Source organism: Heteronotia binoei, chromosome 5 (assembly GCF_032191835.1).
Source record: "Heteronotia binoei isolate CCM8104 ecotype False Entrance Well chromosome 5, APGP_CSIRO_Hbin_v1, whole genome shotgun sequence".
Classification (NCBI taxonomy): domain Eukaryota; kingdom Metazoa; phylum Chordata; class Lepidosauria; order Squamata; family Gekkonidae; genus Heteronotia; species Heteronotia binoei.
This window is the reverse complement of record NC_083227.1, coordinates 113,710,135-113,725,755: the sequence shown is the minus strand read 5'-3', so window position 1 is coordinate 113,725,755 and position 15,621 is coordinate 113,710,135. Positions and strand designations below refer to the sequence as shown.

General features: G+C 46.3%; 1 protein-coding gene across 2 annotated transcripts in view; it reads left to right on the top strand.

The window, feature by feature from the left end:
• Positions 1-15,621, top strand: part of FAM193B (family with sequence similarity 193 member B) — a 35,912-nt gene that overhangs the window by 7,694 nt on the left and 12,597 nt on the right. Inside the window, exons 2-9 of one of the 2 annotated variants that reach the window (XM_060240158.1) lie at positions 6,130-6,369; positions 6,835-7,051; positions 7,445-7,645; positions 8,202-8,598; positions 10,786-10,981; positions 11,405-11,641; positions 13,419-14,430; positions 15,091-15,166. In XM_060240158.1, coding sequence (XP_060096141.1) covers positions 6,130-6,369; positions 6,835-7,051; positions 7,445-7,645; positions 8,202-8,598; positions 10,786-10,981; positions 11,405-11,641; positions 13,419-14,430; positions 15,091-15,166 — 2,576 coding nt within the window. The remainder of the gene's footprint in view (positions 1-6,129; positions 6,370-6,834; positions 7,052-7,444; positions 7,646-8,201; positions 8,599-10,785; positions 10,982-11,404; positions 11,642-13,418; positions 14,431-15,090; positions 15,167-15,621) is intronic. The other variant, XM_060240159.1, reaches the window with a different exon arrangement.

Genomic DNA, 15,621 nt, shown 5'->3' with positions numbered 1-15,621 from the left:
CTATGGGAAAACTAGTCCCTCACTAGTCAACCAACAGCCCCAGAGATTAAAGTATTTTAAGGTACACTCACCAACTTGACTGTAGTGCAGAGAGGTTTCGGTTATAATTAGTAGCTTATAAAGGAGGGGGGGAAATGCTCTTATTTTGAAACCTATATGACACAAAGCACATCTAAGAGCAGCAAGAATCAGACCAAGTATTGCTACTCAATCCAGTTGCATCTCTAGTATCCAAAAAGAGTCTCTTAAAGATTCAGCTGTTCAGCATTTGTTTCTTTACATAGTCTTAAAAACTAACAAAAGGAATTGTACAAGCTAAAAAAGTCTGTTAGGAGTTACATACATTCAAACTAGCTTCTGATAAATAAGTTCTGCAATAATTTTTTAAAAACAACAAAAATCAAATATAATTAAATGTAAAGGTCACCTTCATAAAAAAAATTGACACAGCTGATAAAATTACCCTGTTTATTTCATAACCAAAGCTTTCTCCTTTATAAAGCATCTAAAGATATACTGAGCATGCTCAGTAATTTTCTCTGGTGATTGGATGCTAGGCCAATTAGTGGTAGAACTGAAACTCTATAAATAGAATTCTTCCTGAGTAGTGGTTGGGTTTCTTTAAGTTAGAAGAGGGAAACATGTTTGGTCTCGTTTCTCAAACGTGGTCCTAGCTTAAGTTAGTGCTTTTGCAACCCCCCCCCTTCTAGTTTTCCAAGGGTATTTGTTTGCTTGCTTGTCAGTTTTTGGGTGGTGGGTGACTTGTGGCAGAGGTAGTAAGAAGAAACCTGGAGCTGGTTGAAGGTGTGTCTGCAGAAATGTGACTTTCCTTGGGATGTCTGATTTCTATGTGTTGTTTAGTGAAATCTTTTAATTTGGGCGAAGGCTTATGGTAGTAGCTTTTTCTCATAATCACTGTGAGAGATTTTGATGTCTCTGGGAATCTTTGCCTCGTGTGGGTTTTGTCTGTATTCCATGCAGTAAACTAGAGATATGCCTCAGGCACCCTGAGGTTATTCCAGAGCACCTGTGTCATGTGGTCAAGACTTTGCTATTCTCTGTGAATGATGTTGCATGATGCCAGTAAGACTGGAGTACCTTGCAGGAGGCCTGTAAAATGTATTACAGACCCTATAGGTTGGAGGAGGGGTGATGTAGATTTGAGGCCCATGATAATGAGGCTGATATGTATAAATGAAATTGAGAATATCCTAATTAGTGTTAGAACTAGAGTGAGGTGGCAGTTCTGTGTGTTCTTACCTGGGAATAAATTCCTGTGAACTCAGTAGGACTTGCTTAATGCAGGATTTGTATAAGGCTGCCTATTTGCGATACTGGGAGGAAGTTAGTTGTGGGAAGAATATGACTGAAAAGTTAACTGCAAAGACTTCTGAGTACTAGCAGTACCCATTACCAAACTGAGAGAGCAGTGTGCTCTGAAATTTTTGAACAGTGTAGGTAGGACAAAATAATTTGACTTGCATTATTCAGTAATAGCAAATCTCTGTCTACTTTGATGTTCATGTGACATGGGATCCTCTGGGTTCAGAAAGGAGCACAGGGATTAGAATTTTGGCAGTGTTGAATGAATCCTGATGGAACTGGGCTTGTACAGAAGCTGAAAAGAAAAGACTGATGCTGTGAAATTATAAAAGTAGGAGACTAGCTATTTTGGGAAGATAGGGATAGATTTCCCCCCTCACATGCAATGATTATATGGTGCAACATGAACCTTAGTGAATACAGTGGGGTACATGTTGTATTCAGACCCCAGTCAATGGAGTGAGCACAACCCCCCGTAGCCTTTGTTAAGTGATTGGGCCTTCATCAGTCATGGAAGTAAAAGCATCAGTCACAGACAACTCTTATTTTCATATGTTCTGTTAGTAAAGAGGAGACCAAGTCTGTGACCCTTCATATATACATTTAAAAATATTGATTGAAACCTCTAGTATTATTAAACTTCAATGTTCACTGAGGAGATAGTGGAACGCTCAATCCACCTTATACTGAATCATACCAGTGGCCTATCAAGGTTAGTATTGTCTGCCATGAGTGGTACCAGCTCTCCAGAGTCTTAGGCTGAAGTCCTTAATATCACCTACACACAGATCTTTTTAACTGATGATGCTGAGGGCTGAACCTGGGACTTTCCGCATGCCAAGCAGATACTCTACTATTGAACTATGACTAGAACTAGAGCCAGTTTGGTGTAGTGGTTAAGTGCGTAGACTCTTATCTAGGAGAACCGGGTTTGATTCCCCACTCTTCCACTTGCAGCTGCTGGAATGTCTTTGGGTCAGCCATAGCTCTCATAGGAGTTGTCCTTGAAAGGGCAGCTGCTGTAAGAGCTCTCTCAGCCCCATTTACCTCACAGGGTGTCTGTTGTGAAGGGAAAGGGAAAGGAGATTGTGACCGCTCTGAGATTCAGAGTATAGAGCGGGATATATAACCAATATTTTCTTCTTCTTCTCTCAGGAAACAAGACTGCTTCAGTTTTCTAGGAGAGGGTTTTATGATTTAAAATTTGTGCTCTGTTTATTATTATTCATTATGTTTATCTCCTGCTTTTCCTTCCACTAGCTCAAGGCACTATATGAGGCTTCATCCCATTTTGCCTTAGCAATCTTTTGAGTAAGCTAGGCTGCTCAAGAGTAGTTTCTCCAAGAGCATCTGTTATCTTTACAACTGAGCTAACTGTGGTGTCACACTAGCCTTCCAACTCCAGGAGACCTGAAAGCTAAATATATTACAAAGGGGTTAATTTTCATGGGGAGTTGCTTCACAAAGAAACTCTCCATATGAAAAGTGAAGTGGAAGTATCCTGTGAAAGATCTCTTCTGCATTAAGCACTGGACAGTGGACACCTGGAATATAAAACAAAGATGCACTGTTCTGTTGGTGATGTTTGGTTTCATCGAAGGCCTGAGAGATTGACACTTGGTACATGAGTGGGAAGGTGCTATTCTGCTTTCACATTAGTAAATATTACTTGATTGATGTCCAGGAGCATCAGCCATAAAAAAGTTGACTGTAAGGCGCTAAATCACAAGGAAGCAAGTGACAGGGCAGTGCTTCTTCTAACTCACTCAAAGCATTCAAAGCCAGGGCTGAGTGAACTTGGGAGGAGCTTTTACTTCTTGAACATGGGCTGCTTCTACTTGTATAACCATCAAGATACAGGAGAGGCTAATAGCCTCCAAGGCGTAGCCAGTGACACTTTTAAAGGCCTGTATGCTAAGTCAGGAGTAGTAGCAATCAGCAAAATAACTATTTCAGAGACACAGGTAACAGATTCTGCTTAGGAAACAGGACTTTTATTTCAAGGGTATGGGTTGGCTAGGTGAAACTCTAGGCCTCCAATCACACCTGCTACATATCTCACAAGAGACTGTGCAGGAAATTAATGCTAGCTCTTAAAATGACTATCAGAAGAACTGCTGTTTGCACCCTGCAGTAGAATTAAAATTTGTATCGGAAAGCCTGCAGTTTCCAATTAGACATGGATTGCATGCTGCACTAATATAGATGACAAGGAGTGGAAGTACAATCTGTGATCTGAATTTACACTTTGCTTTTCTCAGTTCCTGTTAGGGGAGGTTCACTCACTGGTGTAGAATTTTAGGGTGTAAAAGTATGTTTTATTGGTTAGAGTGGGATGCTGGAGACCAGGGTTTGAATGTCTACCGTGCCATGGAAGCCTACAGGGTGACTTTGGGCCAAGCGTTCTCTCTTACATTGACCTACCTCACAGGATTGTTGTTATGAGGATAAAATAAAGAGAAATATACTGTAAGCCAATTTGGGGAGAAAACTGAAATATCAATATATCAAATTTGCAACATAGCCTGATCTGTAGATTAACATCTAGAGATAGAAACCATGAACAGACAAGACATCTTTCTACAAATATGAGAAAAGCCCCAGGTTTGCAGAAAAATCTGAAATTTAAAAAATAATAGAGGGGAGAGTTTGAAATCTTCCAAAAGAATAAAAATAGAACTTGTCCTTTAAAAAGCAAGTGCCCTCTGCAGTGGCCATAGCAGGGATTGCTAAGCAAGCACAATAGTAGTGCCAGCTGTCAAGCCTTAGTGTCTATCAGTAAATGATGGGGAGGGGGCAGACTCCTTCTCAGTTTTTTTGGGGTGGGGGGAAGCTTTGAGGGAGGACTCATTGGGGCCAGCTCTGGCAGGAACCACTGGCAGGCCCAGCTCCTCACTATTGTTCAACAGCAGCAACCACATGAAAGCCAGTGTGGTATATTGGTTAGAGTTTCAGACTAGGATCTGGGAGACTCAGGTTCAAATCCCCACTATGTTGTGGAAGCTCATTAGTGACTTTGGGCCAGTCACACACTCCCAATCTAACCTTCCTTACAGGGTTGTTATGAGCTAAAAAGAGGAGAATGTTGTATGCCTCTTTGTGTCTCTTACCCTTTGGGGAGGGACGGTGGCTCAGTGGTAGAGCATCTGCTTGGGAAGCAGAAGGTCCCAGGTTCAATCCCTGGCATCTCCAACTAAAAAGGGTCCAGGCAAATAGGTGTGAAAAACCTCAGCTTGAGACCCTGGAGAGCTGCTGCCAGTCTGAGAAGACAATACTGACTTTGATGGACCAAAGGTCTGATTTAGTATAAGGCAGCTTCATATGTTCATAACGGGGAGAAAACTAAGTGAATAAGTGAAGTAAATAAATAAATATAGCTGAAGATACCCATCTTCAGCTATATTTACTTATTGCCCCCTCCCTGCTTTTTACTGACAGAAGTCAAGGCTGGTGGGTGGGGGAGAGAATATAGGGGCTGCCAGGATGTGGGGAAAATGGAAATAGAGGGGGAGAGGATACAGTGGAAAATGAAACACACACACCCCTTAGTCTTTGCAGGTCTCCCACTTGTAAATATCTAAATAAAGCTGGAGCTTAAGGATTAAGTGCCAGGGACAAAGGTTGATGCTTGTGGAACTATTTTCAGAAAAGTGTGTTGGCCTTCGAGTGTATTATTTAGCAGTAGAAAGCAACATCCAATGAACTGTAAGTGATAGTCATATCTCTTAACTTCACTGCCTCCTCCCCTTCCAGGACTGGCAAGGTGTTGCTTATTTTTTTCCCCATGGGGTGTGTCTGATTCTGTGAGAGTTGTGGGACCCGCTGCCAGCCAAATTGTGAAAGTCTTCCCTTGTCACTTTTATTGTCCCTCCTTGCCCCTGAGCATGCCTGTCCCTGCAGTGATTGTGAGAAGAGAAACTCAGTTTTCCTTTTGTCTCCTTCCAGTGCACTCTTCGCCCCTTGTGCTTTGTCTCACCTTGAGACTGAGCGAGACCATCTGCTTTGCAGCAGCAGCCAGATGCACAGCCTATTGTCTTGGGCTTCTCAGTTGGTGGGAGACAATGATGACCCTGCCCTTAACTCTTCATGCCTGTCATAATCTCTAAGCAATCCTGTGGCCGGCTGGGTTGTTGCCTGTCTTCTGCCTCAGAGCCAGGCAGGAAACTATAGGCCATGCCTCCTTCAATGGGAAGAAAGGAGCAGCAGGGAGATGAGCTCTGCCTCAAACAGCTGCAGCTGTTCCTCAGCCACTTCAAGTGTTGAGCAGGGAACAGGTTGCCTGCCTGCTAAGCCCACAGGGTGCTGGGATAGTGCTGTGTCTATTGGGCTGGGGAAGCAGCTTGCTTGGACTGAGGCAGAATTGAAAGCTGAATAATGAGGGGTAGAGAGAGATCGAGAACAGAAATCCCCCCCCCCCCCCAAAAAAAAGCATTGGGATAGAAAGCAGATGCCCTGTTTGGTAACACACATACTCTCTGCGCTGTTCTTTCTCTCATTCTTGTATCGGCTGCTCTGAAAATGAATGTTAATAGGGTTTTGACCCAGGGTTAGTTTGCGTGAATGGGGTTGTAGTAGCAAAGCCCAAGGAGCAGAACATCTAGGTGCCTACTATGAGTTGTAATTGGATGGTCAGTCCCTCTAGTGTGCCCATTGGGTTGTATTGATAAGCGCATTCCCAGCACTTGTCTGACAGAGATGCAAGGTAGACCATGACTGTACATGTCTGAGTAAAGAGCTGTCTACATCAATTCCTGACAAATGCCTTTTGTGAAAATAGTTGCTATGTGTCTGTGTACCCTTCTGCAGGTGCTGCCTACTTCCAACCAATCTGTGCAGACGTGCTGCTTGCTGTGTCACCGGGAGCGTAAAGATTGGGGAGGACCATCCCACAATGGGTTGGTGTCCCCAGGTGAACGGCTGCCCCCAGACTTTGTGCCAGCACTGGTGCAGAACCTGCTGGGAGAGATGCCACTATGGATCTGCCAAAGCTGTAGGCAGAGTGTAGAAGAGGAAGAAAGGAGGGCAGTCCAGGAGCAGGCACTGGCGGTAAGCATTTAACCCTGTAGAGTGTTTTGCAAGTCCATTGCTTCCTCCAGAAGAGGTGCTCTAGGGCAAAGAGAGCTGCCTGCTGTGAATGTCATCTACACAGGAAGTCTTTCTGGATTGGTCATATTCAACAACTCTTTCTGCAGTCAGACAGCTGTATATATGTAGCTTTTGTCTCCAAGCTATGAGACCTGCCAGTTATGGTCTTAGTGAATGTGTTTTCTACAGATGGAGTCCTTTTAGTCTTTGCTTCCTTGACACTGCCCCCATTTGTGGTGGTGGGAAAGGGGAACAGGAACAGAAGCAAGAGTATAGGTCTTCTTCCCTAGAGGTCTCAGCCTTACTCCTCCTGGGCCTACAATGGCAAGAATATTCTGGGACAAAGGTTAGCCCATCATGCTTGAAAGAATAAGCTCATTTGGTATTTTGGATCTGCTGTTTGAGTCACCAGCCGTTTCTCTTCAGGTCTCGCTGTCTCATACGGCCTGTAAGTCACAGTCCTGCGGGGCAGGCTCCCACTCTTCTTCTTCTTCGTCATCCTCATCCTCGTGCCACGTGAACTCGGAAGACTGGGACCCTAGTTCCTTCCTTTCTGCGCACAAGCTTTCAGGGCTTTGGAACTCCTTGCATGTCAATGGAGCAGGCCAGGGAAGCTCCCTTGGGGGGACACCTGTTGTACCAGGTGAGTTCAGGTTCACACTAGTCTAGCTCTTTGTCTTCTCCCTTTTGCTGTGGGGTTCTCCCTACAGTTCCTTCATAGAGGCTGTTCAAAGAGTCATGAGGGTGGTAATGACTCAGCTTCATTGAGAGCTCTGTCTGACTCCATGTTAATATGCTTCTCTGAGGACAGATGGCTCAATGCAAGTTTGTGTCTTGCCTTTCTCCTGGGGGCAAGTAATACTTTACCAGGAAGGTCCCTACCTAATGGGCTTATTACCAGGGGCTGTCCAACTTACCTAACAAGAGGTTTCCTGCAGTCTTGGTCCTCTTTTATGGGCTCATGTCAGGTGGCTCAAATGGGGAGGCAAGCAGGGGGCCTGGAGAGCAGCTAGCTCCATCTCTGACTCCATTTCAGGTGACAAGCACCCCGGCCTCCCTCCGGAGTGTGCCAACCAGGCCCCTGCTGTAGGAGGTGGGCTCAAAGCCTGTCCTTACAGCCACGCGCTCTCCCCAGCTCCCAGCGGCACCCCAGGCTCACCTCTGCCTACCTCACTCGACTTCTGCAAAACGCTTCCCAAGCAGTTCAAGAGCATGTGCCGGAGACCCACCCCGCCAGGTCTGTATGTGCGGGGCCTGGGGAAGGCCAACAGACCAAACCTGCAGGGCAAAAGTATCACCCTTGTTGTTGGGTTCACAACTAACCCGCCCCCTCCAGGCGTTGCTGTCTTTGGCTGAATGTGGGACTACAGCATGATAACCCAAAACCTAAAGGGCCAAGGGGTTGGTTCCTTCTCCCTGTTTGAGTTACCTCCCTGGGTTAGGATTAGGGAAGTATGCCACTGAGCACAAAGTACATAAGGCTGGACTTCCTAGCATGCTGAGGGAAACTTTCATTTTATGTCACTTCAGGAAGTGCCACAGTTAAAAGTAAGGCTTCTGACTGGGAACATGGCCATCGCATCAGATTGGACTGAACTGTGGCTTTAGGCACACAGTGTTAAAATCTGGGAGGTATTATAGGCGAGGGAATACTTCTGGGAATGAAGTGGTAGCGTGTAGTGGCAAGTGTGCAGTGGGTGGGCTTAGCTGCTGCGGGGTGTTATGCCTAGTATGTGGAAGCTTCAGCTGTCAAAGATTTAGTCTAACCTTTCTCTGTTCCTGTCTGGCTGCAGGAGAGGCCTTCCATTCTGCAGAGCACCACCGGCATGTGGATCTCACTGCTCCTCCCAACAGCCCCACGGGCCTTCCCTCACAGCCACCGGCACTCCTTCCTACCAAGCAGATGCCTGCCCACCCTGGGCCCTTCAGCTCCCCTCCTCACGTCCATCTGAGCTCTTCACCACAGGCGGCACCGTTCCCTGCACCAGCCCTCAGCCCACACGCACCAGCTCCAAAGCCAGGAGCAGAATCCCCTCCCACCGGATCCTGTAAGAGCCCGCACTTATCCACTGCCAATGTGCCACTGCTGAAGATACCACCTCCTGTAGGCTGCACTCACCCATGCAACGGCCATTGCAGTGGCTCCTTGGGTCCTCCTACTGCCTCACATCAACTGCCCAGCACCAACAGGTAAGTGCACAACCCTGACTACTGGGGATACTTGGTGACCTACCTGGTCTCCAAATGGGAATGCTTTGCTGGGAGTATTTATCAGTGTTGCCTAGCTTTCTTGGATACTAGTTTGTTAGAATGTAGATGTAAGCTTAAGAGTAAGATCCTATGAAATGGTATATCAGTCTGGTGTAGCTGAACACTAGTGTACACCCCTGAAGTCTAGTGGTCTCTGAGGCAGAGTGTTGGCCCCCTTCCATATCTGTGGCAGTTGTGCCTTGACCTTGCCCTACTATGTGTTAGGGACTGTGGCTGCCACAGAAGGCTTATATTAATTCCATTCTTCAAGAACTGTAACTAAGGCAGGTTGTGATTATTTTATTTTTGCACATGAATGGGGTTGCTGCCACAGAAGAGGGAGGACTGAGTGTTTCCTTTTTGGAATTAAAAGATGCTCACTATGACTCTTTTTGTAATGGGACCTGTCAAACCCACAAGGACCAACACACAGACTCTTATTTAAGAAATATCTTCCATGCCTTTTGGCTTTTCAAAAAGTTCACAAGGTAGTGTACAAAAAGAGACTCTGCAAATACACTCTATGTAAAATACAATAAAGCCCAACATCAGTTGCAAACAGAAGCAGAATAGGCAAACAAAATAAAATATCAGCCAGCAAAATGCCTTAGGAAATTAAAGTGTCTCAAAAGCTACAGATTGATACTAATCAAATGTTTCTGGGAGAGGGAATTCTGTTCAAAATGTCTTGAGATGCTCAGGATAAAGGGGGCATGTAAGTACTTTAAATAAATGAATACTGCCCCCCCCCGAAGGCTGTCTGGGATTGCCCTCCACTGAAACTCTGCAGGTCGAGACAACCAGAGTAAATCCTTAAGGTCTATGGTCCATTTTCCCTCAGGCCAGTGCAGTTAAAAGCTATATTGGAAGTCCTGTTCTGGGAATTTAATCCAAGGTACACATGGGCCTAATTCAAATTGGTACCAAGACACACAGGGAGAAGGAACTTTAGTCATCATCTTCCCCCACCCCCTTCATTGTTTGAACATATGAAACTGCCTTATACTGAATCAGACCCTCAGTCCATCAAAGTCAGTATTGTCTACTCAGACTGGCAGCAGCTCTCCAGGGTCTCAAGCTGAGATCCCCCCCATTTGCCTAGGCCCCCCCCCCCTTTTTTTTTGCCTGGACCCTTTGTTTGCCAATCCTGAAACAATGCAAGGGCTCTTTTTGCCCAATTGAGGACTAAATGGGCTGTGATGGGGCATACTTAAGGAGTTCTATTTATCCCATCAGAGACAGAGGTGTACCCCATTGGTGCATATAGAGACCCCAACAGGTAAATAGTATCCCTCTGTGACCTTTTTTTTTGGGGGGGGGGGGGACAAACCCTTCCTCCTTGTGTGCTGTGGTCAAATTGGGCACACATGTGCCTTGGAATTAAATTCCCATTATTGGACTTGCAAGACACATTTTAATTATGTGGATTCAGAGGACCTGGGAAAAACACAGCATGTAGGTAAGCCATCACATGTTGATCTAAATGAACGGAATCGTTCATATGATCCTTCAGCAGTTGTTCAAACAGAAGTTCCAGTTCTGTATAATTTTGTATGGTGAATAAACATGCTACCTACATTTGGGTCTTCACATGCTTCTTGGAGCTCATTTTGACATGATGTTTTTCTCTTATGAAAGAATATCCATGGAAGAATCTAAGTGAAAAAGTTACATTCAGAATTCAGCATTCCTGAGTACTAGGCTGGAAAGATCTGTGAGTAGGAATCTAACCTATTTGGGGATATTTTTGGTGAATTCAGTCCACAGGGATTTTGCTTTCTGATGTAACATTTTTCATCCCACTTCAAGTAACGCAGGATAATGAAATTGGCCTTCTCTGGAGATTGCTTTGTCTCCTGCGCAGCCAGGCAGGAAGTGCTGCAGAGCTTGATCATCTTGTATTGTATTTTGCATTTCATCAGCCCTATAAAACTCTTAGATCTTAGCATTGCAGCATTCCTATCTCAGAAGGGTCAAGTTCCTATGCTGATGTGAGGTTCTCCTTTCCTCTGGTGCTGAAGCTCAAAAGTCTCTTGTCTCTCTTCTCTGCAGTACTGAGGAGGGGGAGATTTCACTGGGAACAAGGCTCACCCACTTGCTTTCCCTTGCTTCCATTCCCTTTTGCAGGGATCCTGCCTGTAAAGGCCACAAGTTCCCAAACGGTACAAGCTGTCACGCGCCACAGTCCTGTGAGGCAGATGAAGGGCTTGGTGAGGATGAGGATAGCAGCTCTGAGCGGAGCTCTTGCACTTCGTCCTCCACAACCCAGAAAGACGGGAAATTCTGTGACTGCTGCTACTGTGAGTTCTTTGGCCACAATGCGGTAAGTGCACACATAGCTATGATTTTGCTTGTAGTTGTTGTTAATTATTGGGTGTCTGGATAAGGGGCTTGGGAGATCACATGTATGACATACATCACTACTTGACCTTTGTGGCCTTGACATTAAAGCACCCCCTGATATTTTAACTTTGAACTCACAGTTCTGGCCAGTAATTTCTGATCAGTTGAAATAAAGCCTTGTAGTTGCACTCAGACCAGCAGGCTTTCTGTTTCAGCTTGGACCTCTGCAATAGCTTATGTGACCAGAACTGGCAGCTTATCTGCCCCTCTGGGGGGCAATGGAGAATGTATGAAATGACTCTGGAAGCACGCTATAGCTGCTTGAGATAGTGGTGGGTTGGCAGCCCCATGGTATCCAGTCTGCTGTACCAGCAGCAGGCCAATAGCCCAGCTTTCTCCACAGCCTCCAGCTGCCCCAACAAGCCGGAACTACGCTGAGATCCGGGAGAAGCTACGCTCACGGCTAACCAAGAGGAAGGAGGAGCTTCCTCAGAAGCTGGGGCATAGCAGTAGCTCAGGAGAGCCAGCCGTGGACCACCGGGATGTGGATGAACTCCTAGACTATATCAACAGCACTGAGCCGAAGCCTTTGAACAGCGCCAAGGCTGCCAAGCGTGCACGCCACAAGCAGAAGAAGAAGGTGGGCCATACAAGTCTGTGCATGTGAGAAAGGGAGAGGGAGCATACACACTGGTTCAGAGCTCTCAGGAGATAAAGGAGGAGAGGGTATGGGTCCTTAATGAACTCTGGGAAGATGACTCCCAAAGTACAAGGCTAATTTGAATTCCAATAAAGTGCTGGCCTCAGCTAGCGATGGGACTGGGAGAGAACTTGGTTAGACACTAATCTGAATATAGTTTATTCCCAAGCCAGTGGGGCAGTTGTCTGTCAGTTCCCGTGTATGTGGGGTGCGTGGGCAGGGGAATTAATGAAATTGAAAAGAAAAATGAACTATTTGACAAATACGCTTTTTCTACTTGGATTCATGGATAGATTTCCATGGATTTACAGTGATGCTGAAAAATGACATGATTTGATATAACCCTCAAGCTTTATTCTGCCTGCCTTGAGAACAGTGTTGAAGAGGGCTAGGATAAATACTGGCATATGTTCTACTATTCCTCCAAAGAAAGTCCATAGCCTTTCTTCAACTTCAGTGGCTCTTCCACTCCTTAAACTAGATGAAGTGCTTCCAACCAAGGGCTGGATCCATGCCAGCCTTCCTGCCGTACTGGCATAGCCAGAAGCTTCATGTGAACCCAGGGACAAGATCTAAAGGGATCACAGCCTGCAGTCATTCTGTGAGCCACCCTGAATGATTCAGAAGCTGCTCAGGATACAGCCTTATGTTATTTTCTTTGTTTATATCATTATATTGTTTCAATCCTTGTCAATTTATATTTTGATGTTTAAGCTGTTTTGGATCCCCACTAGAAAGGCAGGGCAATACATTGTTGAAATAAACAAATAAATGCTTCTTTAATTAAATGGCACTTGCTCCACTTCCAATATAATGAATGTAGAGTAATTCCAAACACTTCAGTAGCAGCCCTCCAAAGCACAGGTCTTGCCTGACTTTGGGGACTTCAGAAATTGAAACTGAGACCTGAGGCACAGCCCTGCTGCTGAGTTTTCCAAAGGGTGCTGGTTTAACTGTTAACCTGTACTAACAGCCCTTGTCTGTGTTTCAGGCACACTACTTTACCTGCTGTCTCTGGTAATTCTCAAATCAGTATGCATCAGTGCCCCTCTTGCCTTTGCAAACATCTGATAACAATCAAGAGGGAGAAAAGAGGTTAATTACGCTTCTGATCCCTTATTTTTCTCTTTCCTCACACACTTCATATTCTGATTCATGCACTAGAATGTATAAACAAATCAGAAGCTGAAGTGAGTTAAGGAGTTATTATCTGTGGATAACTGATCTGCAAACAAGCCAGTCAGTTGTTTTCACCTGGGTTCTTGAGCTGCAGCAGAGCTGAGCCAGGCAGCCTGAAAGTTTATCCCTTTGTTTCTCTATTCAACTCCTTTTTCCTTCCTATAGTGCTGTTAGCTGAGTTGAGGGACTGGTATATGGGTAATTCTACTGGCTCTTTCGTGCACAGGGAAAATGCTGTGGGAAATGGCTGGCAATACATTTTCTCCCTGAGGTTTGTTACCATGGCACAGACTCTGTAGGTGGCCTCTCATTGGTTCCCAGCAGTAATTCCCAGGTGCACAGTGTGGCTTGCTGGAGTGGCCATCCAGCTGTATAAAAGAAGTGATTGTGAGAAATTGGAAAGCAGGGGCCTCTTGATCTAGTTCAGCCAGAGCCTGGCTGCCATTCTTCCTCCTCACACTTCTTTCTTTTATTAGTTGCTAGTTGCAGGTATGGGCTGCTGGAACTATGACACTCATGTCAATTTCCTGTGATGCAGGAGAAGGAGAAGGCTCAGTTGGAAGCCGAAGCCCAGAAGCGAGTGGACCGAACCTCACCTACTGGTCAGGACCAGGAGCTGGCTAAAGAGAAACTCCTAGAGTGGCCCCAGCTTGAACTGGAGCGGGTAAACAGCTTTCTGAGCAGTCGGCTGCAGGAAATCAAGAACACCATCAAGGATTCCATCCGTGCCAGTTTCAGTGTCTATGACCTCAATCTGGACGTCAATGACTTCCCCAAGAAGGCAGCTGTGCTTGAACAGAAGAACCTGCTTTCCCACCTCAATGGCTCATCTGAGCTGCAGGAGATTGACCTTGACTTGTCTCCACTCAGCCTGGGTGCCCCACATAATCATACATTGCTACGGAGTGATGTAGGCTCCCGGTGGGCAGAAAGCCCTAGTGAGGTACCTCCTCCACCACTGCCAGCCTCTGAGAATGGCGTGGTGAAGCGGCTCAATGCTGTCCCCAACCTCTCCCGCATGATTTGGGTTCAGTCACCCAAGCCAACAGACTCTCCCCAGGACAGTGGGGCTAGCCAGGAGCCTAAGGAGGTGGCAACAGGCAGGGGAGCAGAGCTGCAAGAGCAAGCACCTGCCACAGGAAAGCAGAGGAAGGGGAAGCGGCAAAGCTGCCCAGCAAAGAAAGGGGAGTCTGTTGCTACCACTGGTGATAATTCTATCTCCAAGGGGATGGGACCGAAGAATCCATCCAAGGGGACCGTTCCTGAAACCCAGAGAGGAAGCAGCAACACGGAGCAAGGTGACTGCTCCCGAGGGTTGCGTCAGGGCCAGGGATGGGGATGCAGCAGCTCTAAAGGAGATAAAGAGAAGAGCACTGACGGGAAAAGCCGGAGAAGTGAAGGCAGAGCTGATCAGACAGAGCAAGAGCCTGCCCCTTCAGGGGCAGGGGACCGGCATCTGCCCCACACAGCTGTATTGGATGACTTGCCCCAGCCAAAGGGCAAAGGCAAGAAGAGCCGGAACAAAATGGAAAAAGCAAGCCCTTCCATTGGTGAGTCGTCCCCCATGCTGAGGGAGCCTATTCTGCTTGGAAGCTGTTTATTTGGAAGAGCATGTGTACCCCTTTAGTTTTCAGGGCTCTGAAGTTGCTGGAATACATCTTATGTTCCTTGAGGCTCATCATTACCATGGTGTATGGTAGTCTGCTCAGATGCTTTTAGGTGCAATCAGAAAGTTGCTAGCTTTCACACTGATGTGTAACAGATTCGTCATACCCATCAGCTACAATCTAGGGATGGGTTCGCACTAGAAAAAAAAGAAAACTACTTTATCAGGTATATCCTACTGCTCAGAACACATTATGTAAATTAAATAAGGACTTTTTTTTATAGAATTAGGAATAGTTTGGCAAGGATTGTTATGGGAAAGCGAGGTATGAGTGATGGGAGGGCAATTAGGTCAAAAGTTGTGGTGACTGGGAATTAAGGGGAAAGGAGCTGTATGGGCTTCAGAAAGTTATAGTTCAAACAAAATCACTGTTCAATACAGGGACATGTCCCAGCATGCATCCTGCTTTGGCCTTCTGGATTGGGGCACATGTTTTGAATGGTGTAAGGCATATGCTTGGTTTAGGAAGGAGGGGGGTATCTTTTCACTGCCGCCTTTTGGAAGCTTAGAAGTTCTGCTGATTCCTTCATTGTTGTATCGGCAGATGATGTTTTCTTGCCAAAAGATGTGGATGGTGTGGAAATGGATGAGACTGACAGAGAAGTGGAGTACTTCAAGAGGTAAGAGTTGGCTACATGGACTATTGTACCTTTCAGTCTGGGCTTTGCACATAAAGAGAAGGGCAGCCCAATCCTAACTTACGTGGTGCCTGGCCACTCAAATGTGGGCATGAGTTACCGCTAGTCCACTTCCCAAGGACTTGTGCTTGCACGGGTGTGGTGGGGCAGAGAGAAGTGTAGCTCACCACATGTGAGACTGTCGCCACGGTAACTTCGCTGGAGTGCAGACACCTGGTGTGCGGCCAAGGCGGAGGCAGCAGGAGGGGGCGGGGCATCCCAGAGCCACAGGATTGGCCAGTCCTGTCGCAGGCGCTGTTGCACATGACACTCAGGGATGTGGAGAGGCAACCCCGGAGAAGCTGATCGCCCGTCTCACTCCGCTCCCTGACAGAGAACTGAGCCTGTTACAGGCAGACGCCAAAGTCATCTGTTTTCCCTGCATGCCAGCATGGAAC